Source organism: Carcharodon carcharias, chromosome 3, assembly GCF_017639515.1.
Source record: "Carcharodon carcharias isolate sCarCar2 chromosome 3, sCarCar2.pri, whole genome shotgun sequence".
NCBI classification, from domain to species: domain Eukaryota; kingdom Metazoa; phylum Chordata; class Chondrichthyes; order Lamniformes; family Lamnidae; genus Carcharodon; species Carcharodon carcharias.
Window position 1 is genome coordinate 114,921,048 of NC_054469.1, and position 25,065 is coordinate 114,946,112.

A 25,065-nucleotide genomic window follows, 5' to 3' on the forward strand; every position below is an offset into this window, starting at 1 on the left:
GAACTGATAAAGAAAAGGAGAATAGAATATGAATGCATTCTAGCCAAAAATATAAAAGCGGACTGTAAAAGCTTCTATGGATATGTAAAAAGGAAGCGTTTTGTTAAGGCAAATGTTGGTCCATTACAGGCAGAGTCAGGAGAATTCATAATGGGAAATAGTGAAATGGCAGAGAGGCTAAATGATTACTTTGTGTCTGTTTTCACTGAGGAAGATACAGGAAATCTCTCAGGTTTAGAGATCTAAGGGACTAGGGAGAATGAGGAGTCGAAGGAAAGTGGTACAAGTAAGAAGGTTGTATTGGAGAAATTTATGGGACTGAAAGTTGTTAAGTCTCCAGGGCATGATATTCTGCATCTCAGAGTATTGAAAGAAGTTGCTATAGAGATAGCGGATGCATTGGTGACCATTTTTCAAAATCCTATAGATTCTGGAATGGTTCCTGAAGATTGGAAGGTAGCAAATGTCACCCCATCATTTAAGAAGGGAGGGAGAGAGAAAACAGGGAACTACAAACCTGTTAGCCTTACATTAGTAGTAGGGAAAATGCTAGAATCTGTTATAAAGGATGTAGTTAATGGATAATCATAATCTGATTGGGCACAGTCAGCATGGATTTGCGAATGGGAAATCACGTTTGACAAACTTGGAGTTTTTTGAGGATGTTACTAACAAAATTGATGAAGGAGAGTTGATTGATGTAGTATACTTGGATTTTCAGAAGCCTTTTGATAAAGTCCCCCATAGGAGTTGAATAGCAAAATAAAAAGCACATGGAGGCAATATACAGGCATTGCCAGGAAGATATAATAATTTTCATAATGTGATTGGAACTTATTGTAGAGTAATGGCAGGGTCTGTGTCTATGTCTGTGTTTGGGACTTAATTGAATTAAAGGCAGCTGGTCTGAAGGCTTTGAAGTAACAGAATTTGATGTGATCTACATGGACTTTAGCAAGGCTTTTGATAAGGTCCCTCAAGGCAAACTGGTCAAGAAAGTAAGAGTCCATGGGATCCAAGGCAAGGTGAAACATTGGATCCAAAATTGGCTGAGATGCAGGAAGCAGAGGGTGATGGTACAGGGATGTTTCTGTGACTGGAAGTCTGTTTCCAGTGGGGTTCCGCAGGGCCCAGTGCTGGGGCCCTTGCTGTTTGTGGTGTATATAAATGATTTGGACTTAAATGTAGGGGGTATGATCAAGGAGTTCACGGATGAAACGAAGATTGGTAGCTTGGTAAATAGTGAGGAGGATAGCCGTAAACTGCAGGAGGATATCAATGGACTGGTCACGTAGGCAGAGCAGTGGCAAATGGAATTCAACTGGGAAAAGTGTGAGGTAATGCACTTGGGGAGGGCTAACAAGGAAGAGATTACATTGTGAATGTTAGGACCCTGGAAAGTACTGAAGTTCAGAGGAACTATGGCGTGCATATCCACAGATCCCTGAAGGTAGCAGGGCAGGTAGATAAGTGGTTAAGAAGGCATATGGGATACTTGTATTTATTAGCCAAGGCATAGAATACAAGAACAGGGAGGTTATGTTTCAACTATATAAAACACTGTTTAGGCCATAACTGGAGTACTGCATGCAGATTTGGTCACCAGTAGGGAAGATGTCATTGCACTGGAGAGGGTGCAGAGGAGATTTACCAGGATGCTGCCTGGGCTGGAGGGTCTGAGCTATGAGGAAAGATGGGATAGGCTGGGGTTGTTTTCCTTGGAGCAGCAAAGGTTGAGAGGGGACCTGGTAGAAGTGTATAAGATTGTGAGGGGCATAGATAGGGTGGATAGGAAGGCACCTTTTCCATTAGTACAGAGGTCAATAACCAGGGGGCATAGATTCAAGATAAGAGGTAGAAGGCTAAGAGGGCAGTTGAGGAGAAATTTTTCACCTAGAGGGTGGTGGGTGTCTGGAGCTCACTGCCTGAAAGGGTGGTTGAGTCAGAAACCCTCATAACATTTAAGTATTTAGGCATTCACTTCCGTTGCCATAGCCTCCAGGGCCACGGGCCAAACACTGGAAAATGGGATTGGTGTAGTCAGATCTTTATTGACATGCATGGACACGATGGGCCGAATGGCCTCCTTCTGTGCTGATGAGTCTATGAGAAAATAAGCTAGGTTTGAAATGTTAAGTAGGTAAACATAGGTGTGAAGTGAATATTTGCATTTGTAAATAAACCAGACTAGCTTGAATTCAAAAGAGGGGTGAAATGTTTCACCTGGCCAGGAGAAGTTAAGAAACAGTGCGTTTATTTTTTCCGAAGATTACTAGTAAAATTAGTATTATGAAAGATTTTTATTATTCGAGAGGCAAAGTCCAAAGACATAGTGAAACAATGGGAAGTTGCATTCAAAGCAGAAAAATATATAAAGGAGAGAAGGCGGTGTGCAAGGGATGGCATTCTAAGACCTAACAAATGTGACAAGCTTCTAGCATCTAAGCCTCAAGCTGCTGTCTACAAAGAACCAAAGCTGAGAAAAACTCACTTTGAATTCAACTGTTCAGGGTATTTTGTGTTACTTTGCCTGGGTCTTTTAAAATCTGTGTGTCTTACTGTTGCCTTAATGGGGCTGTAACCAGGGGTTAGATTAATTAGGGGATTTAGAAGTTATCATAGCAGTGATTTGTAGATCTATGTGTGTGCTTAAAATCATTTCTTCTATTAATAAAAGTTTAATTTAGTTTTGTATGAAACTTTTAAGACCCGGTAGTCTTATCACTACTGAATTCAAGGCACACATCTTGAAATATATACAAATTGCAAAACTGTTGTGGCAGTTGTTTCAAGTTTCCCTTTGGGATTTGAGCAGCTCAGCATTTCCCATCGGCTGTGCCATAACAGCATGGATTGAGGGTTGGCTAACAGGCAGAAAACAAACACTAGGAATAAACTGGTCATTCTCGCATTGGCAGGCTATGCTTAGTGCGGTAGCACAAGGATCAGTTCTTGGGCTGCAGCTGTTCACAATATATTTCAATGATTTGGATGCGAGAGCCAAATGTATTATTTCCAAGTTCACAGATGATACAAAGCTAGGCAGGATTGAATGCTGTGAGGAAGATATAAAGCAGCTACAGGAGGATTTGGATGGACTTAGTGAGTGGGCAAGAACATGACAGATGGAATATAATGTCAAAAGAGGTGAGGTTATCCACTTTGGTAGAAGGAACAGATGTGCAGAGTATTTCTTGAATGGTAAGAGATTAGAAAGTGTAGATATACAAAGGGACCTGGGTGTCCTTGTCCATAAGTCACTGAAAGCTAACATGCTGGCAACAGGCAATTAGGAAGGCTAATGGAATGTTAGCTTTTATCACAAGAGGATTTGCGTACAGGAGTAGTGAAGTGTTGCTTCAATTGTATAGAAGCTTGGTTAGACCGTACCTGGAGCACTGTGTGCAGTTTTGGTCTCCTTACCGCAAAGGATATTGTTGCACTCTCTCTATGGCAATAAAGGTTCACCAGACTTGTTCTGGGGATGGCAGGACTGTCTTATGGAGAGAGATTAGGAAAACTGGGCCTGTGTTCTCTAGAGTTTCGAAGAATGAGAGGTGATCTAATTGAAATCTACAAAATACTTAAAGGAATAGGCAGGGTAAATGCAGGGAAGATGCATCCCCTGGTTGGGGAGTGCGGAACCAGGGGACAGAATTTCAAAATAAGGAGGAAGCCACTTAGGACCAAGATGAGGAGAAATTTCTTTACTCAGAGGGTTGTGAATCTTTGGAATTCTCTACCCAAGAGGGCCATGGGAACTCAGTCACCGAGTATGTTTAAGGTAGAGATTGATAGATTTCTGATTAACAATAACGTAAAAGGGTTATGGGGATAGTATGGGTAAAAGGCACTGAAGTGTTCAATCAGCCATGATCGTATTGAATGGCAGAGCAGACTTGATGGGCAGAATGGCCTTCTCCTGTTCCTCTGTTCCTATTGGCAAGGGAGGAGGGATAACCCTGATAAGTAAAAGATAACGTAAGGATATTAGTGAAAAAGGATCGGTTTCAGAAGATCATGAAATAGAATCAGTATGGGGGAAATTAGGAATCACAAGAGTCAGAAAACACTGGTGGACGTAGCTTATAGGCCTCCTGACAGTAGTTATTTCATTGGACAAAACGTTAAACAAATACATTTTCAAGCTTGTAACTAAGGCAATGTAATAATTGCAGAGGGCTTTAATCTTCATAAAAACAGACAAATTGGCAAGAGTAGTCTAGAAGATGAGTTTATAGAATGTTTCCTGGTACAATAGTTGTGGAACCGAATAGAGATAAAGCAATCTTAGATCTATTATTAAGTAATGAGGCAGCGTTAATTAGTAATGTCATAGTAAAACATCCAATGGAAAATAATGAATTCCATGTTAAGTTTGAAAGTAACATACTCCAATCACAAACAAGAATCTTAAACTTAAATAAAGCCAGTTACATAGGTATGCAGGGAGAACTCATTAAGGTTGATTAAGTAAACCAAAAGATATGGCAGTAAAAGAAACATTTAAAGAAATAATTCAAAATGTTCAATGAAAATGCATTCCATTGAAAAACAAAAACTCAATGAGAATGACCCATCTGTGGCTCACACAGGAAGTTAAGGATAGTATTAGATTAAAAGAAGAGGCTTATAATGTTGCAAGAAACAGTAGCAAGTCTGAAGATGAGTGTTTTAGAAACCAGCAAAGGGCAACCAAAAAGTTGATCAAAGTGAAAAAAATAGAATGAGAGTAAGCTGACCAGAAATACAAAAACAGATTGTAAGAATTTTATAAATATTTAAAATATAAGTAGTTAAAGTAAATATCAGTCCCTTAGAAGCAGAGACAGGAGAAATCATCATAGAGAATGAGGAAATGGCAGAGGCATTGAACAAATATTTTATATTTCTACTTGACAGTCGAAGACACAAGTTGCATACCAGAAACAGAGGTTAACGAGAGGGAAGAAATTTAGGTAATTAATATGAGCAGAGTATGTCTCCTGTTGATGAGATGCATCAAGTGTGTTAGAGTTGTGGGTGGTACATAGTGGTTAGTCCACTTGTCACCACTTCCTTTCAACTCTGCCTGGCTAGTGGTACAACTATTGTGAGAAAAAGCCAAGTGCGTAAGCTTGTCTCTGCCAGTACATAGGAGGCTTGCTGAAGGAGAGGCTATGTAGGCCTCCCCATGGCAACTTATGTAAACTTGGTACCTCATGGTCTCAGGCTAAACTACAGAGGGCTCAGAAGACACCTTGGCCCCAGATGTGTGACATGCAGGCCGCCCGATGTGTGGTTACACCCTAGTGCCCATGAACTAGACCCCAAGCTATGGGCAAATAGCACCACTGTCTTGTGGGTTTCCCGGGAGAGAAGGAGGCTAAAAGAGTAAATTCCAACAGAAAGTCTGGAGTGGAGTCCCATAGGTGGTAATCGGTCATCCATCAGGCAGGTTTCCAGCAATTCCTATAGCAAAGCTGGTACCAAAATTACTGGCTGTATCCTTTCCTTTGGACAATACTGGCAATGCCGAGAGTGGGGTCCTGATGCTTGGGCAACTCAGGGTCTCCATAGTATTTGCCCAGGCCTTTGCCTTGGAGAGAGCACTGCAGCTTCATGGTTCACATTGGTACAAGTGAAGAAACTGTTACTGGTTATAAGCTCTCGCTCAATTAGGGTAGCGCATGAGTGCACGAGGGTGTCATGAAGAGATTAATGTCTATATTATTATTGGAAATTATTTTTATATTGGAATTGTAGTAGGGTCTGTGTGTGTCTTAATTGGATTAAACCAGCGAGTCTGGGTGCTTTGATGTATAGTTTGAGATGTTAATTAGATAAACGTAAGGAGTAAAAAGTAAAGTGCAATTTGCATTTGTGAGTAAACCATTCAAAATCTTGCACCTAGCTGGGAGACACCAAGCAAATTTATATTACTAATAAAATTAGTGGAATGAAAGGATTATTGTTAGGAGAGGTAAAATTAAAAAACCTAGTAATACAATGAAAAATTTACATTCAAAGGTATAAACCAAGACGAGGTTGTGTGTGAAAGTCAGAGGCATTTAAGATCTAACCAGCTTGGAAGCCTACAGTTGTGTCTGCAAATTTTAAGGAACCTCATTTTGAATTTGTATGGTCAAATGTGCTTTGCCTGGTGTCTGTTTAAAATCTATGGGTTATTGTTGCCTTGGTGAAGATTTACCTGGGAGTGATTAATTTGGGGATTTGTTTAATAGTTATTATGGTAGTAATTTATAAATGTGTATATGATTAATGAGTTGTTAAAATAATAAATGTTTAGTTCAGTTTTAGACTAAAAAAACCTCTTGAAGGTTGCTGGTTTTATTCCTGAATTCAGAGCTGCATTTCAAACATACCAATTGAAAATATAGGTTATGACAGTTGTTCAAGTTTCCCTCTGGGATTTAAACAACTCAGCCTTTACCAACCGCTGTGTCACAACAACAGGTTATTTCCGACGGTGGAAGACATCCTAAGATCTCATTGGATAATTATGCCCCCAAACCTCGAGCTGAGCAGCCCCCACTCAGTTAGGTGCTAGCCTGCCACAACCTGCTTACTTCAGTGGGTGCTTGGAACATAAATAGTCATCTCTCAACAGTTGGGTTGATAATCTATGGACCACAGAAGCATAGAAAAGTTACAGCACAGAAGGAGGCCGTTCGGCCCATCTAGCCCATGCCAGCCCAAGGACACCCAAAGACACCAGCCCTTCGCATCACAAGCTAGAACGTAAAGGCCTTGCGTCCTCTCCTTATTGACGACCTTCTGCAGGTTGATGATGCACACAAGAGAGCTGTGACCGACAAAGAACTTACAAGACTCAATGTGGACATTGCTGCGCTGTAAGGGCAAGGCTTGCTGAAATAGGATCCCTTAAAGAGAAACACTACACATTGTTCTGGCAGGGGAAAGCCCAACAGGCACCACGTGAGCATGGAGTAGGTTTCATAGTAGAAAACACACTACTCGCATTGACCGAAGCACCCCCAAATAATGGCTGAGAGAGATATCTTAGTCTTTGCTTGTCAACAAGTGTGGGCCCAGTAAACCTAATATTTATTTACATCCCGACACTCACCTCCTCCCCAGATGTCAAGGATCAATTCTTTGAGACACTTGATGCTGCCATCAGCAGAATTCCCAGTGCCAGGGGTACTGAACCTCCTAGGGGATTTCAATGCAAGGGTGGGTATTGACTACGCAGCTTGGCCAATGTGCATAGGGCACCAGGGAGTCAGCACGCTGAAAGAAAATGAACAGAAGTTGCTGGAGCTATGCTGTTACCGTGGACTCCAAGACAAAAAGCTACTTCCAAACCAAGCCATGCCATAAGGTGTTCTGGAGACATCAGAGATCATGCCACTGCCACCTATAGATCTCCTCATCACCAGACATACTGCCCTCAACAGTGCCCTCACCACTCATAGCTGTCGAAATGCTGTGACACTGACCACTCCCTGATGTGTAGCAAGGTCAGGCTTCAACCACTCAAAGCTTATACCCACACAAAGAAGAAAGGTTATCCTCAAATCAACACTTGCTGTACCACTGACCCAAAAAGGACCCAGGAGTTTCTCAACATCCTTGCTCAGGCTCTTTTGGACAACAATGCCCAAAGCCAGAGTGCGGTGTTAAAGTGGGATCATCTATGTGACACCATCTATGTGCACTCACTGTGTATGGGGAGAGAGATCAGAGGAAGGCAGACTGGTTTGAGGCTTATTGGACTGAAATGGGATCAGTTACCACAACCAAGAGGAGAGCCCTCATGAATGACAAGCATGAGCACAGTGCCAATCAATACTGGTTGAAACTCTGCAATAGCAAAAAATCTGACGCTGAACATGGGGATGCCGGAGGGATGTAAGAGAAAATTAAGAAAGCAATGGGCCCAGCAGCAATCAAATCAGCTCTCTTGAAGCAAGACAGGGATTGTTAGGAAATAGAGATAGTTTAAGTAAGTTATATTTGTATTTGTGGGTGTTAGGAATGAGTTTTAGCTTTAAAGTTTAAGTTTGATTGTATTTCTGTGTCTGTGTGTTAAGAAAAGGTCAAACTGAGTTTTAGTTTTACTTTAAAAAGGTACTTGCATTTCTAATGACAGTTTTTACAACCGTTGCGTCTAAGTTAAACAAACATGATTGGAAGAATTGGGCTGTTGCCTACCAATAGGAATCCTGAGGGGCAGGTCCCTCCCACAGACCAGCTAGAAACAGCAGTTTGATTTGGAAGCTGTTGGAGTTCAGCAGGTTTTGAAGATAGCTGCCAGGCAGGAGCAGCCTAGACTGGACAGATAGTAATTCCCAAGCTAAAGAAAAACCCCGGAGTGGAATAGGAGAAAGTGCCAAGGCCACCTTCTAGTCAAAGGAAGGACAGGAACCTGGAAATGGTCCTTTTAAGTGATATTAAGAGTGAGGTACAGAGAGATAGGCTCCAAGCTTGAAGCTTCAAGCTGCAGAAAGCATATTTAAAGCAAGAACAGCTTGAAGGTCTGTAACTCTGTTAGGGCACGTGTAGCAGTAGTACTATTGACGGCTTAGTTGATGAGAGAGAGTGCATGGAAGACAGCTTGAATGCATGTGGTGACCCAGGGAAGAACAACATCAGAAGGAGAGTTTGAAACCCTGCAGACGAACACTTGCGTAAGGCGTCCGAAAGAAAGTGTCAGTTTGGGATAAGATTCCAAGGTGAGGTCTTGGAGAGTGGAGATTGGAAACTCTCATGTGAAAGACGAAGTTCAGCAAGACTGGCTGGCTCACGGTTTGACAAGCATCTGGTGTGGGGGGGAAGAGTTGAGGAGAGATCCATAGCATCTCGTTGAGGTGGCATCTGTCACTTGGTTCAGAGTGTGATGTGTCTGACCACAGGTTGCCTACTGGTTTACATGGACTGTGTACTTGTTATGGACACTAGAGTATAAGATAGCTTTTGTAACTTGTGTTATCCTTACAAATCTCTATATATCTGTAAAAGGTATAGTTGTGGGTAAAGAAGTATTGTAATATAGTTCATCTTTTTTTGCTGAAAAAATGGTTTTTTTTTGTTAAAAGTTTATCAGCTAACCCCTGTGCCTCTGTTCAGTAGCTACTCTCCACATATCTAAACAAGAAATAAAAGTTGGGATCAATCAAGCTGGGTTCCACTGTGTGATCAGGCTTGTCCACTGGTAACCTCAGCTGGGGATTGTAACAGGCTGACAATCACTGAATCTAGCAAGTAGATGGAAAGGTGAATGGAGCATTCGCTTGAGCTCTACCCAATGGAGAACATAATCACTGAAGAAGCCATCAGCTCCATTCCAGGATTCCTGTCATGGAGCAGCTGACAGCTAGCCCACCATAGTAGAGCTCAGCACAACCACCAGCCATCTCACCAGTGTTAAAGACCCAAGAAACTATAACATTCCACCTAAAATCAACAAGTGGAAAAGCAGCACTGCTGCAGCATCTCCGTGAATTTTGTCTCTCTGCTGGAAGGAAAGATTTGTGCCTCAAGACATGAATGATGCAAATATATATGATTATATTTGTACAAAAAGGGAATCGCAATGACTGCAACAATTAGAGGCATTTTCTTTTTAAGTATCGTGGAGAAGGTCTTTGCACTCATCGCTCAGACTAGATTGCAAATCCTGGCGTCACACATCTACACTGAGTCTCAGTGTGGCTTCACATCTAGCAGATCAACAGTCAACAGGATTTTCTCACTTTGGCACAGGAAAACTGTTGCAAACAACACAGACCACCCGACTTTGTCTTCATAGACATCACCAAGGCCTTTGACCTTGTCAGCAGAGATGGGCTCTTTAAAGTGCTGCAGAAAATAAATAGGCTGCCTTCCTGGACTCCTGGGCATCATTTCTTCTTTCCACGAGAAAATGTACAGTTCATCAGCTACGATGGAGCAACATTAGATGCTTTCAAGATCAGCAGCAGGGTAAAACAGGGCTGCTTCCTGGCACCAACTCTGGCATATTTTTCTCCATGCTGCTGTCATACATTTTCAGTAACTCAATCAGGGGTGTCTACCTGCATTTCAGAGCTGACAGCAAGCTGTCCAGCTTACACCAAGACCAAAGTGCGTAATGTCCTAGTCACAGAATCGTTAAGTGCAGGAGATGACCATTTGGCCCATCGTGTCTGCACCAGCTCTCCAAACGAGCAATTCCATAAGTTGCTGTTTGCTGATGAAGCCACACGAGCATCCCATACTGAAGTGCACTTGCAGCAGCTTGGAAATCAATTCTTCCGGGCCTGCAAGGAGATTGGACTGACGTTCAGTGTGGGCCAGGATGTAGTGACTCCACCTTCCATCAACATCGACCACCTTATTCTGGAGATTGCAACAGCTTCACATACCTTGGATCAACAATTACCAGCAAATCTATCCTTTGATGCCAAAATCAACACCAGGATTACAAAGACAGTGGTCACATTGAAATTGAATGTGTAACAACAGCAAACTAACCAAAAATATAAAGCTTGCCATGTCCCAGGCCGGTATTCTCAGCTCCGTCCTTTACAGTAGCGAAGCATAGACAACTTATGCAAGCCAAGAAAAAGTGGCTGAACAGTCTCTACCTGCTCTGTAGCAGACAAATATTAGGCATCCCTTGGGAGGACAGAGTGTCGAATATGGAAGTATACCAGCATGCAGGGATCCCAACACGTTTGTCCTTGAGTCAGTGGCGACTCTGTTAGGCGAATTATAAGAGCCGAATCGATGATGACCGTGTCCCCAAAGACATGCTTTCTGACGAGCTTGCTATCAGCACATGACCAACAGGTCTCCCACACTGTGATGCCAGGATGTCTGCAAGCAAGACCTCAAGTTGACTGCGATCAGAGTTGATGGATGGGAAGTCCCTTCTGCTGACAAGCGGTCAGGAAGGGTGTGGAAAAAGCAGAGGCAAAAGAAATGACCAGATGGTGGAAAAGAGAGGCCATCAGAATGAAAAAAAATCAGTCAACCTTGGGCCAACGTTATTCATCTGTGTTAGTTGCAGAAGGGACTGCCACTCCTGAAACAGCAGGAACAGACAAAAATATTGAAAATGTGCATTATGCAGAATGTACAATAGGTTTATTTCTCATTCCAGGTCTTTTTAAGTTTGAAACAAAAAGCATTAAATGCACCAATTTTGAATATTTAGTCATAGCACTTATAACCATTAATTTAGGACAGAAAGTTAACAAAACTTAAATATCAAGATTGGCTTGATGAAATATGGTTCATTATCATTGACTACACCTGAACGGTTAAGTACCCTTTACACCTTGAATCTACTGAACGGTGTTTAATCTTCTCAGGACCAGCAATATTACCCATACCCCAAATGGAAATGTAAATAGTTTGAGACTGCTTAAAGCATTTTTCTTAAAATATGTAACCGTCTTCCATTGCTAAATTTCTGAATTCCTTCCCAGTGGTAAATTGGTTTAAAAAAAAGTTCTCAAATTTGAAACCTATAGCCCTACCAATAGCTACCACCCACCAAAGATTTCCAATTGTTTTCTCATCAAGGATTAGATGAGAACATGTGTGTGCTTCACATCTGTGACATTACGACAAATGCTGCATACAGTACATATTGTGTTCACTCAATTGTTCTGGAATGCGTGCATCTATGATTTTTAGCTAAAGTAATGAAGGATATGCAATTTCAGTTTGGGTTTTTATGGGGATCTGAATCTGTAGCTCCAAATGCGAGGATGTTCGTCCAAATCTTCTGATCAATGTCAGAGCTGCTACATCCAATGCTTTTTTATTATTCATTCATGGGATGTGGGCTTCACTAACTGGGCCAGCATTATTGCCTATCCCTAGTTGCCCTTGAGAAGATGGTGGTGAGCTGCCTTCTTGAACCACTGCAGTCCATGTGGTGTGAGTACACTCATAGTGATGTTAGGAAGGGAGCTCCAGGATTTTGACCCAGCGACGGTGAAGAAATGGCGATACATTTCCAAGTCAGGATGGTGAATGACTTGGAGGGGAACTTCCAGGTGATGGTGTTCCCATCTATCTGCTGCCCTTGTCCTTCTAGGTGGTAGTGGTTGTAGGTTTGGAAGGTGTCAAAGGAGCCTAGGTGAATTTCTGCAGTGCATCTTGTAGACGGTACACTGTGCTGCTCATCAGACAGAAAGCAGCACATTCACCTGGTTACATTTAAAAAGGCCAAACTTGTACAAAAGCACTCCTTCACCGCAGGAATCCACATGGGGACCTGCGATGATGATCAGCATAGAGGACATACCCCCTTTTTATGGCAATAGCTGCTGAATTCTGGAAATTATTTAACAGACCAGTCTTTCAATGAATGAGTGGATGGGTGGGTGAGTGGCCAGGTGTCATGGTGGGGGGTTTAAGTCTTGTCAGGAGGGTAATTGGGTTGGGGGTAGTTGGTCTGGTCAAGGGAGGGGTTGTCGGGGGTAGTCAGATTTAGTGGGGGAGGTAGTCAGGTCACTTTGCTCTACAGCAGGAAAAAGGGAAGGGTTCGTCAGGTATGGTCGGGGGAGAGGTTAGTCGAGTCAGGGATAGTTGGGTTGAGTCAGAGAGGGTGGCTCTGGGGGTTGTAGTCTGGTGATCGGTGGGGGGAGGGCAGTGGTGTTGCCAGTGGTTGGGGGGGCGGAGGGGGGCATGGTTTGTGTGGGGGTGTAGCTGGGTCAAATCAGGGCAGGGGGCTGGTCGAGTCTCAGGGGGTTGTGGAGTTACTCACGTCTTAGACCAGGTTTTAAACAGTCTACCATTTCCTGAGTAACAATCCAGGTAAGTTTCAGGGATCTCTCCCAAGTCTCTGACTCTAGCTCAGAATTGGAGACATTTGGGGAGTCCCAGGGAGCAGGGGAATTGCCCATTGGAAGTTTAAACTTCCCGGGCAATACTCATGTAGGTCCGCACATCAGGACATTCACAGGGTCCCAATGGACACCTACGTCCAGTCCCCGACAATCCAGAGACCGCACAATTTCAGCCAATATTTTTTACACTGCAGTTTCATATTCCCAGTTGAAATGCAAGGAAAACAATGCATTGACAGTCCCATGAAGTCTGAGGTTAATCCTTGCTTGTTTTCTCAAGTTAGGACAATATTAAAAATGAAAAACTTTAAATAAAGAATTATGTTCTCTAATTTTACCTGGAAGCTTTAGGGTTGATTTTTATCCCCTCATTAATTTTTTCACTTTCTTTTGAAAATTGAAGATCCTCAAGCATTGGTGTGTCTTCTCTGCTATAGAGCAAAGTCATGCAACAAACAGCAAACCACAATCATAAGAATTCTATAGTAAGAAACTACCAGTCCTGTCCAGTCAATAAAACTGTTGCTTCAGTTCGCTAATAGTCTTTGTGATGAATGCAGTGAAAGATATCCAGGACCTGGGGGAAATCCTGCAAACTGGACAAAACTCAAAAGTCCTACCCTGCTGCTTCCGATGCCCACAGATAATGTGATGAAGGGTTTGCTCTGACAAACAAGGCATTTGTCAGTTATTCAATGCAAACATGAACTGTGAAGTGACTGGTGTTTCCTGCAGCATGTCGTATGGAGCTGGGAGGCAAAGAATACGTAGATTGCAGCGATTTTGACACCAACAGGCGATGTTGTGCTAGCTTTAGGAACTTGTAGGTCTTGCTACAGGACACGGCACATTTCTTACAGACTCCTTATGCACTGCTCCACAGAGAACTTTGTGTATTGTTCCTTAAGAACATACACTTTAAGGGCCTCTGGCTCAACCACTTTCAATTGAGCTGTCTTTGGAAGCTTCTGAAGATCAGGTGGCAGGACAAAACACCAGACACTGAGGTGCTCAGCTGAACTGGCATGCCAAGCATTTACACTATAATGAGACAGTCACAACTGAGTTGGTCTGGTCAAGTAGCCAGAATGCCGGACACTCGCTTACTGAAGTGAATCTTCTATAGAGAGCTCAAGTCTGGACTGTGCTCCCATGGCGGTCAAAGGAAGTGCTACATGGACACTCGGAAAGCTTCACTTAGGAGTTTTGATATCAACTTCGATTCCTAGGAGAGGTTCACCCAGGATAACAGCACCTGGCGCCAAATAAAAAACTATGGCTGTTTTTGCCTCCTTCGAAAGTGCATGAGAGGTGGAGGGAAAAAAAGCAAGGACCGGAAATCCCAAGCCAGCCACTCGTCCAAAACTCAGTTGCAGTGCCCTGTCCTATCTGCAGCAGAAACTTCTGGGCGCAGATCGGCCTTAATTCACTGCTATATGCTAATTGGAACCCTACCAAATACCCCAGATGACGAACATCGTCATCTTGGCTTTGAAGGGCAAACAAGACATCTGAAGTGGGGCTTGAAAGTTCTGGAGATGGTACAGAAGAGATATACTTCAATGGGTCCATAGAACCATAGAAAGGTTATGGTGCAGAAAGAGGCCATTCAACAGGGATAAGGGTTACAATAATAGACCGGAGAAGCTGGTATTATTCTGTTAAGAGCAGGGAAGGATAAGGGGAGATTTGATAGAGGTGTTTAAAATCACGAAGGACTAGACAGAGTAAATACTGAAACTATTTTCAAAGGCTATATGGTTGATAACCAGAGCCCGCAGATTTAAGGTGATTGGCAAAAGAATCAGAGGCAGCATCAGGAGAAGCTTTTTTTATGCAATAAGTGGTTAAGGATTTGGAACGTACTACCTGATAGTGCACTGGATACAGAATCAATAGCCAACTTCAAAAAGGAATTGAATGAATACTTGGAGATAAAGTTCCACCAATATGGCAAAAGAATGTGGAAATGAGACTAACTGGATTGCTCTTTCAGAGCTGGCATAGACCTGATGGGCTGAATGGCCTCTTTCTATACTATACTCTTCTATGATATAAGAAATAAGAGAAGTAGGTCATCCAGCTCTTTGAGCATGCTCCATCATTCAATAAGATCATGGATGATCTTTGATCTCAGTTGAACCTTCCCACACTATACCCATTTTTCTTGATTCCCTTAGTATCTAAAAATCTATATCTCTGATTTGAACATGCTCAATGAATGAGTTATATGGGATAGAGAACTGCAACCCTTTCAGTGAAAAAAATTCTCAACTTAATCCTAAATGGTCAATCCCTCATTCTGAGACTGTGACCCAAGGCAGGATCTACCCTGTCAAGCTCCTTAAGAATTGTATATGCTGCAATATCACCTATAATTCTTCTACTTGAGGATATTTAGTTCATCTAGCCAATCTGTATCATAGGACAAATCCCTTTATCACAGCAATCAATCTGGTCAACCTTTGCTGCACGACCCATAAAGGTAAGCATATCCTTCCTTAGATAAGGAGACCAAAACTGTTTTGGGCCTAGACGATCTGGGAGATGAAGAATTGCTGCAAACTTTCCTTCTATTAGTTCTGCATACAGTTGCAACTGACTGTGCTGCCTCCTCCTGATCTGCCTCCTCTTTATCTCAAGCCAGAATGGAAGTTTCAACAGGACATCACAGTGAAAAATAAACACATTGCCAGGAAACTTTTAAAGAATTGACAATGTTGTACAGACATTATAAACTTTCCAGTAATTTACCCGAGAGGTGATGATGATCCCTTTAAACATTGCTGGAAATGACAGTTACCCAAATCCTGCTGGCTTTGTTTTGTGCACATTGAAGAATTGCTGACAGCATGCAAGCGGAAACCAAAGTGGAGTCTGGATCACGAAAGAAGCATAGCATCTTCATTTATATTCCTAATAATCGATTGCATGGAACAGAAGTAGACAAATGGGCCTCAAGTTTCCAATGTCTGTTTCACCACTCTTTTTGAAAATGGGCACCACATTAGCCTGTTTCCGATTTACTGGTATGCCCAGAATCCTCATAATAGTTGCCACTGCCCTTGCAGGAAGACCCCTAACAATGTTTAAACTTGTCACAGTACTGTAAAAAGTAACAATAAATCTTTATGAGCATATTTAAAATTTACCATTCCTTGTACAGATAACCATTTTGACAAAATTCATATTTACCTGAAGTGACCAATCCAAACAGGTTACAACTCTGTGTTTTGACCAGTGCTCATCATAAAACTGGCGGTTGAAAGCAAGGTTTAGCCCAGCTTGAAAGTCTCTGCACAAAACGGAAAATAAAAAATAAAATATTAACCAACAATAACCAAATATCTTGTTACCTTCAGTGTCAAGATGGTATGGAATTTCACCAGTTTTTTTCCCCTCACAACCCACATGCAGCCCTTGCTCTTTGCTCAATCCTCACAATTGAGCCTTGAGCATGTGTATGCCAACAGCTTATTCATAAGTGGAAATTGAGGCCAGATCTCATCCTACCCTCAATCTGGGGATGTAACAGATAGCCCAAGAGAATAAGTGCCCCACTGATGGCCCCTCCCTATACCAAGGCGCTGAGGCTAATGTAATGCTCCCAATATTCATCCAGCCAAGCTAATCTAGGCTCAACACTATATAAAGGCATTGCATTTGCCCAGAGAGCCATTAAGAGCTATCTTCCTATGCATTTCTATACTATACATACACGTAGTTATTGTACTTAGGAGGATGATTTTAATTATTGCAAGTGGAATGAGATTTTGATGGGTTACATCTGTTTCCACATATAAAAGTAAACAAAATGCAGGGCTTCAACCTTGCATTTAACCTTCAACCTTGCTATCTTCCTATGCATTTCTATACTATACATACACGTAGTTATTGTACTTAGGAGGATGATTTTAATTATTGCAAGTGGAATGAGATTTTGATGGGTTACATCTGTTTCCACATATAAAAGTAAACAAAATGCAGGGCTTCAACCTTGTAATTAAGGAATTCACTTAATTACACGAAGTATCCTTCTATGCTACCTGCAAAACTACATCCAAATTGTACTGATGCTAAAATGAAACAGTCATCATTTTCACACGAAAAATTAAAATAAATATTTTCTATGCATGAATACCTTTTAATAATTAAGTGGAGTTTAATAAATTACTAACAATTAAACTCTGATGAGCAAAGTGATGGAACTCAGCAACAACCTGCTCATCGATCCTTAGTTTGGGTTCTACTAGGGCCACCCAGCTACAGAGCTTATTCAACCTTGGATCAAACATGGACAAGAGAGCTGAATTCCAGAGGAGATGTGAGATTGACTGCCCTTGACATCAAGGTAACATTTGACAGAGTGCTTTATGCAAGAGCCCTAACAAAATTGAAGTCCACTGGTTGTGGCATACCTAGCACAAAGGAAGATTTGTGTGGCTGTTGGAGGCTAATCACCTCAGTTGCAGGAGTTCTTCAAGATAGTGTCCAAGTCCAAACCAGCTGCTTCATCAATAACATTTCCTCCAACACAAGGTCAGAATTGGGGGTATTTGCTGATAATTGCAGTGTTCAGCAGCATTCACAGCTCCTCAGATACTGAAGCAGTCCATGCCCATATGCAGCAAGACATGTACAACATTCAGGCTTGGGTTGATAAGTAGCAAGTAACATTCATACCACACAAGTGCCAGGCAATGACCATCTCCCCATGACATTCGATGGCATTAACACCACTGAATCCCCCATCATCAACATCCTGGGGATTACCATTGACCAGAAATATAAATACTGTGGCTAGAAGAGCAAGTCAGAGGCTGGGAATTTTTTGGCCAGTAATTCAACTCCTTATTCTCCAAAGCAGGTCCACCATCTGTAAGGTACAAGTCAGCAGTGTGCTGGAATACTCTCCACTTGCCCGGATGAGTGCAGATCCAACAACACTGACAGCATCCAAGACAAAGCAACCCACTTGATCAACACTCGTTCCACCACCATAAACATTCATTCTCTCCAACACTGGCACACAGTGGCAGCAAGGTGTACCATTTAAAAGATGCACTGCAGCAATTCACCAAGCTTTAACAACACCTTCCAAACCCACAACCTAGAACAAGAGTAGCAGGCATATTGAGAATGGATGTTTTTTTTCAATATTTTGTTATTCTGCAAAGAAGTAAGAGTCTGTGTGTGTGTGTGTGTGTGTGTGTGGTTTCATTAAGCTGGGCAAGAGATTGAGAGCAGTCAGGTTGTCTGGGGATTTGAAACACAAAAAGGATAGAGGTGTTAAGTTTGAAGTACAAGTAAATAGGTTACATCTAACATTTGCATTTTTAGGTAAGTTGAGAGCTTGTCTGAATATCAAACGGGAGTCAGAGATATCAAGAATCATGTTTGCATTTTGCAGGAGTTCCACAGATAAATAGTAGTGGGGATATTATATTTTATTGACACAAAAGCAAACACAAGATAGAGACATAAAATATTTTATATTTGGAAGGATTTATGTCTCAAAGGGGTGTGAGAACAATGGAACTGGAGACGAAAGGGAGATAGCTGAAGCTGTTTGAGCTGTTGAGCTATAGCTAGAACTCTGAGCTGGGACAGGATGCCGTTTGAATCAACCATCCAGTCAAGCCAAAAAGTCTTGGACTGCAACAAGCAGGTTTATTCTGAAGTGGATGAGGGTAGAGGTCACATGGTATGCCATTATTAAAGCTACAGCAGTTTGCCTTGGATAATGTTACTGGATTCCATAGTTGGACATCTGCAAGGGAGTGTTGCCTAGAAGGTGTTTACTTGTGGGTTTGACCAAGCAGAGAGTTTTTTTGGGAATGTTTTGTAAGACTAATTTTAATTGTCTGACAGTAATCTTGTGTGCTTACGTTTTCTTTTGTTGTTGTTAATAAAACTTTTACTTTTAGTTTTTGAAATCCCAAAAGTGTTACTGGACCTCTTATTGATGAGATCGGTAATCTTTTCTCATTTTCAGAATACAAAAAAAGGTTATGGCCTGTAAACCAAGTTTCCCTCTGGGATTTGGTTTGCACAGCAATTAACACCAGCTGTGGTCACAACAGCATGGGGACAGCACCACTTGCAAGATTCCCCACATCCCTCCCCAAAGTCACATACCATCCTAACCTGGGACCATATTGCCATTCATTCACTGCTGCTGGGTCAAGGTCCTGGGAACTTCCTCCCTAACAGCATTGTGGATGTACCCATACCACATGAACCTGCCTTCTACTGCCTTCTTGAGAGCAATTAGGGATGGGCAATAAATGCCTTGGTAGCTTCGCTCACATCCCAAGAGGGATTAAAAAAATATACATCTGAGATGTACTTTGCTGACTGACAGCTGCCCTTACAATAGTTATGCTAGTTGCACATCCTATGGTTTAATTACATGACAATTCCTCCAATAGATGTATTATAATTTTGAAATGGTTAAACATACCCTTCTTTTTCATCCAACTCCTTGCCACCATAGTCAAAGAAGAGGCTAGAATCTTCAGCAAGAGCACGTTCAATGATACGTATGTTATGGTCGAAGAAAATCAAAAATTCCTCTGAATGAAGAATTTGCTGCTTCTCCTCTTCAGTGAGTTCTCTTGGAGAAGCTTTAAACAAAAAGGGCTAAAAATCTCAGAAATGTTCAAAAGGATTAACATCCAATTTCCTAATTATTAGAGTTTAACAGACATTAAAATGACCACAAAAGCAATAGTAATTATTATCCTGCCAGTCTTTCAGAAGTAATACAGATGATTCCTAAGCTTCAAGATTTTGCCATGGTTTAGTTGTAATATATGCAATGCTGGTGAAAATTGATCAGGGATCTGGAGTGCTTTTTCAAAAAATACAATTATGAAAAATAATCAATTTGATTACAAAACTGAAAGGCTGGTATATAATTACTGCACACTTCTGTTAAGAAATATACATTGTATATTATGTATATTATCCTTTTCTGACTTTTGTAGAAAATTGCAGCTATAGTTCAACAATGCAGTCTTTCATCTGGATTTTTTCAGAAGGTCTCTGAACAATATCCCAAGACAGGCTGTAATGCTGAAACAGCTGGTACTACCTACACAAAAAAATCAGTAAGTACACTGCTTTGTATTTACATGGATTATAGGACTAGAAGCTGCTAAAACCAAATGATTGCACAAACGAAACCTTTAATTTAGATTACTAAAACTTTCTAAAATGTGCAGACAAGTCTACACAGTCTTACAGTTGTAAGAATCATTTCATACAACTGAATGTCAGAGCAATGGAAATTTTCAAACTGCAAGAGGGCTGTTAAAGAATCTTCAGGAAATTGGGTTTCTACTTTTTTTTTAAAAAAATACAGCCTTTTGCTTGGCAGGAAGTACTTAAAATAAATCTGTTCATTGTTGAAATTATTCTCAATATCAGATTTCTGCTGAGTACAGATTTACTAGATCAGTAATTTCAAGCACTCACTTGCATTGTGCTTTATTATTTTAAAATATCAAGTGACGTAATTTCAAGTCGAAAAAACAAAGTGGCAGAAACATTTTACTACCTACTAAATGAAGCATTGGAAGTGTGAGTGATCATAACAATGATATGTTAAATTTAGTGACCCAGAGTACTTTGGGTGCCAACTGGTAAGCTGGGTGCAGAGCCTGCTCACAATTGCACTAGTTTTCCGAAGTGAAGTTATGGTTCAAGTTTCCATAACTCATTTGCATGATCACAAGTGTAAAATCTTCCACAAATCAGCACAAACAGACAGCATTTTAAGATTTAATTGTTTTTTCTTCGTGATTGGAAAAGTATAACATGGGGAAGCGTGGTGCTGTTTACTCTGGTGGTAAGAATAGGGTGTACTTATACGAAAAACATAAAGCAGAATTGCATGCAGGTACGGTAAGCAATGAGGAAAGGAAACAGCATGTTCACTTAAAAAGATAAGGAAGTCTTGCAACCATTGTATAGAACTTTGGTGAGACCACGCCTGAAGTACTCTGCTCAATTTTGATATCCAAGGAAGAATACATTTGCCTGGGAGGTGGTGCAAAGGTTCACCAGATTGGTTTCTGGAATAAAATTATTGTCCTGTGACAGACTAGGTAAATAGGGCCTATACTCACTGGAATATAGAAGAATGATTCATGGAAACATGCAAGATTTTGAAGGGGTTTAACAAAACAAACATTCAAGAGATTGTATCCCCTGACTGAGGAATCTAGAATAATCTAGAATTTAGAATGGGGTCCATGATTTAGGACTGACAGTAGAACAATTTATTCACTCATAGGGTTGTGAATCCTCAGAATTCTCTATCCCAGAGAGTTACTCCATAACTGAGGATAGATTGGCCAGGATAAATAGATGCTTGGTCACTCAGGGAATCAATTGATATAGGGAGTGACAGTCAAGTGTTGAGGCAGAAAATCAGCCATGAGCATAATGAATGGTGGAGAAAGCTTGGGGGACATATGGTCTACTTCTGCTTCTATTTCTTATGCTCTTATTCCTGCAGGGCTGTAAAAGGTGTTTGCGAGGTTATAGATGCCAAACTGTGTGACGACATAATGGCTACTTACTGTGTAATAACAGCATATTACCTTGTGCAACATGGTCATTGGCTTCTCACATTGCTCAAAATTGTCTTTATTTTCCTCAGCTCTCATTTCAGTAACTCAAGTATCTCATGTCAGAAATAAAAGCTTAAACAAATTATATACTTCTCAAATTGCACATTTCACAATTCCATTAAATTTCCTTTTGCATCATTTAGTATCTTCATCAAAAGTTTCATTATACATTCTGAGCATGTGCCATATTTTAATTTCTCCAGAAATATTTTTCTTCACCTTCATTTTTAAATAATTTGAAAAAAAGGTCAAATTTTAAAACCTTTACAGAGGTAAGTTTCTGTTCAGTCTCTTTCTGAAGCAGAGAGGATGTGTATGTGGGAGAGAGAGAAAAAATAGGTACTATTTTGTAGCATTAGATGGGGGGGGAGCAATGGGGAAGAGACAGAATGAGAGGAGGTAAAAAGGGAGAGAGAAAAAGAAGCGATCTTGTTTCATGTTAACGATGCTAAAATCTAACTTCAGCGGGGACACAAAAAGGGATGCAGCTAATTGACCACCCATTACAAACCAGGCCTAATATTCCTTTCTTTCACAGAAGTCAGTGAGAAAGAAAATCGGGCAGGGTTCATAACCTGTGGTCAATTAGCTATCACTGTTCTCTGCCACATGGAATTTAATTTCATCCCCATTACTTCAATTTTCAATTTTAAAAAAGTTGAAGTTTTAAGCCAACTATTAATCATTTATGCAAAGATTGGCTCCAGCTCTTCAGCAGAGCTGGACTTCTGCAACCCTTCACCACCTGGCTTTCTGGAGTATAACACATACCTGTATTTTACTTCCTTCTACTTATACTGGACATCTGAAATTTTCAAAATATGGTGACTGAATTTAATTACAGGTGAAATAAAGCAATTTTGGAACAAAAGTAATGCAGTCTTTTATCTTTTATTATCTAAAGTTTATATTCATTCTGATTATGAATCATGAAGATTTAAAATTTCTATTGCCTCAGTGAGAACATTGTAATTTGACTCATCCTTGACCCAAACTATAAATTTTCACAACGGTGTGGTTAAAAAATAATTTATTGGAGTATAGCACTTGGAAGAAATTGCTTTTGCTACAGAAACAAAATTATTAGACAAAAGTTCTGTGCAAGAGATTAAATCTTTAAACGTCAGTGAATAAATGATTTCACTGTTCTGAAAAACAAACTCCCAACACTTTTTAGCAATGCTGTGCCAGTGAGTGTCAAGTACACTATCATTGCAACAGCTGTTTTTACATAGAACTATTAACTATTCAGCACATTTTAAGTAAAATGTTTGTAATTATTTGTAAATTTTAGTTATTTATAAGGACCAAAAGCAGTAGTTTGAAAGCAACATCCACAAGTTAGGTCTTACAAGATAATTTCCTTTACTATACTTACATACAGATTTAAAGCTGTCTTTAGAAAGGATTTTTACTTTCATGAGCTTTTTACCTAATGCTTACAATGGCTGAAAATGCAATTTAAACAAATTCTTACCGCAGTTCATCTTACTATACATCTTTTTGTCTCTGTGAGAGACAGTGAGCAATGGATTCTTATGTACAGTACATTGGAATACCTTTATAATGTGAATACTGGTTATCATTTGTTGGTACAAGTTGAATATGAATTAATTCTTAAAATTATTTAAAAATCGCACCATTTATTAAATACCAGTGGATATCTGACATTTGGCTTTTCAGAAAAAAATGCTGCAGAGTTCTGTAAAATCCTTTATCACAACATTGAGCCACTATGTTTTCCGTGTAATCTTCTATTTTTTTCTCTTCAGTAACTAGTACTCTTGTGTGCACTTTGATCTTCATTTCATGACTCTCCCTTCTTTCTTCTAGAGAAAGCAGCCAGCAGATGCACAAATGGCAGATCAAAGTACACTTCCGAAGAACATTCGGAGAGGCCACCATGTCCCGACCAAACCACTATCTAACAAAGCAGCATTTTCGTTGGAATTGTTATTTATTCTACAGCAGAATACAATGATTATCTCCCTCACCTTTGATGTTTAATAGAGCTCCAGTGATGTACTGAACTTGCTTACAAACAGTGCAAATTATTATAAATGGCAAGCCTACAGGACTCAAATTTACTCGAAGTCAATAATCCAAAACAAAATTTAATGCAACAGAAATATAACCCATTGAGCCTTGAAAGGGAAAAATTTTCCATCAGTAATCTCTAGCTGCATCTCCTTTGATTCTTCAGTCACTAAATGTTAATGACACAAGCCATCTAAGTTTCACATCGCTGAACAAATTCATATCGCCACACGTACAATTATATTGTATATAAACTTCACACATATTCTACAAGCAGATCTCCCATGATATTAACCAGAGTTTAATAACACAGGTGTTTTAAAAAGTTATATTACAAGGAACAAGTGACTTCTCAGTATTGGGATCAGTCTAAAGCTTGACAGTATTGAGATGTGATATCAGCATTTAACAATAGTTTCAGTGGTTCTCAATATTAGAGCACTGGGAAAGGGGTACAAGTTTCCAGGAATGCTGGAAAGAGTAGTTCTAGGAATACCAAGGCAAGTGCTGAGACTTGGAATCACTAGGAGAGGAATTTTAGGAATTGGGAGGTTTTGTGACAGAGGGTCTGGGAGCATTGCGACAGTTCTTGAATCATGAAGCAGTAACAATGTGGGCTTAGTGAAAGTCTAGCAATATTCGAGGGGCAAGATTTAAACAGCCATGGAGTGGTGGGGGACTCCAGGAGAACAGGATTCAAACTGACAATAACCCCTCTCGAACAATCAAACTTCGAGCCCACACGATGGGCAGTATTTAATAGGGCCTGGAAGTGCAGGAAATGTGACAGGCAAGGGGGCTTCATTAGTCAGGAATTTAAAACTCAGTTTCCCATCGTCGGGTTGAGTTTATATAATAAAGTGGGTGGCCTGTCAGCAGCGGAACCTTATTTACCATTCATCTGCATACCATTAATATTCACTAATTGGGAAGCACATCAAATTAAGTCAGTGGTTTACAGGAAACTCATATCTCCCATTTCTTGATAGCTTAAAGATGATGTGCACCAGGTGAGGCTGTTCAACCTTTAGACCCGAGATGAGGTTTTGTCTTTGTCTAAGTGAGCAGCACAGGGGAGGGAACCAGGGGAAGATGGATAGTACAGTAGCAGCAAGGACAAGGTAGGAAGGGGGTGAGGATGTGATGCTCTGGTCCTCAAGAAGCAGCACAGCAAGGCATTGGCATGTTTGGCAACAGGGGAGAGGATGTGTCTGAAGGGAACCAGGATCCAGACACAGGGCAGCGTCCATCGTTGCAGTGGTCTCATCCTCTGTGATGAAGGAAGGCAACTGCACCACATGTGGCAAGTCAACAGTCAGGTAAGGGATCTTGAGTTTGAAGCAGGGCAGGTCCTGCTCCAGGGCGTGGCAGGGAAGAGATCAATGGACTCTGAGGAAGGGTCGAGATAAAGTGAAGGCAGGTCAAGGATGATGGTTGGATGCTCCAGGGCAATTGGGGAAGGAGCAGGATAACATTAGGTCAAGGGAATGGGAGGAAGCTTGAGGGTGACAAAGGAAGGATGGAAGTCAATGGGTTCCAGCTGCAGGATAGCAGTGCTGGTGTCCATCTACATGGTTGCT

General features: G+C 40.9%; 1 protein-coding gene across 2 annotated transcripts in view; it reads right to left on the minus strand.

Annotated features, from left to right (window-relative positions):
- The window catches only part of LOC121276595 (cytoplasmic dynein 1 intermediate chain 1), a 312,746-nt gene that overhangs the window by 157,193 nt on the left and 130,488 nt on the right, over positions 1-25,065 (minus strand). For both annotated transcript variants that reach the window (XM_041185192.1, XM_041185190.1), the window contains exons 8-9: positions 19,273-19,435; positions 16,005-16,104 (exon numbers count right to left, since the gene is read on the minus strand). In XM_041185192.1, the coding sequence (XP_041041126.1) occupies positions 16,005-16,104; positions 19,273-19,435 (263 nt within the window). The remainder of the gene's footprint in view (positions 1-16,004; positions 16,105-19,272; positions 19,436-25,065) is intronic.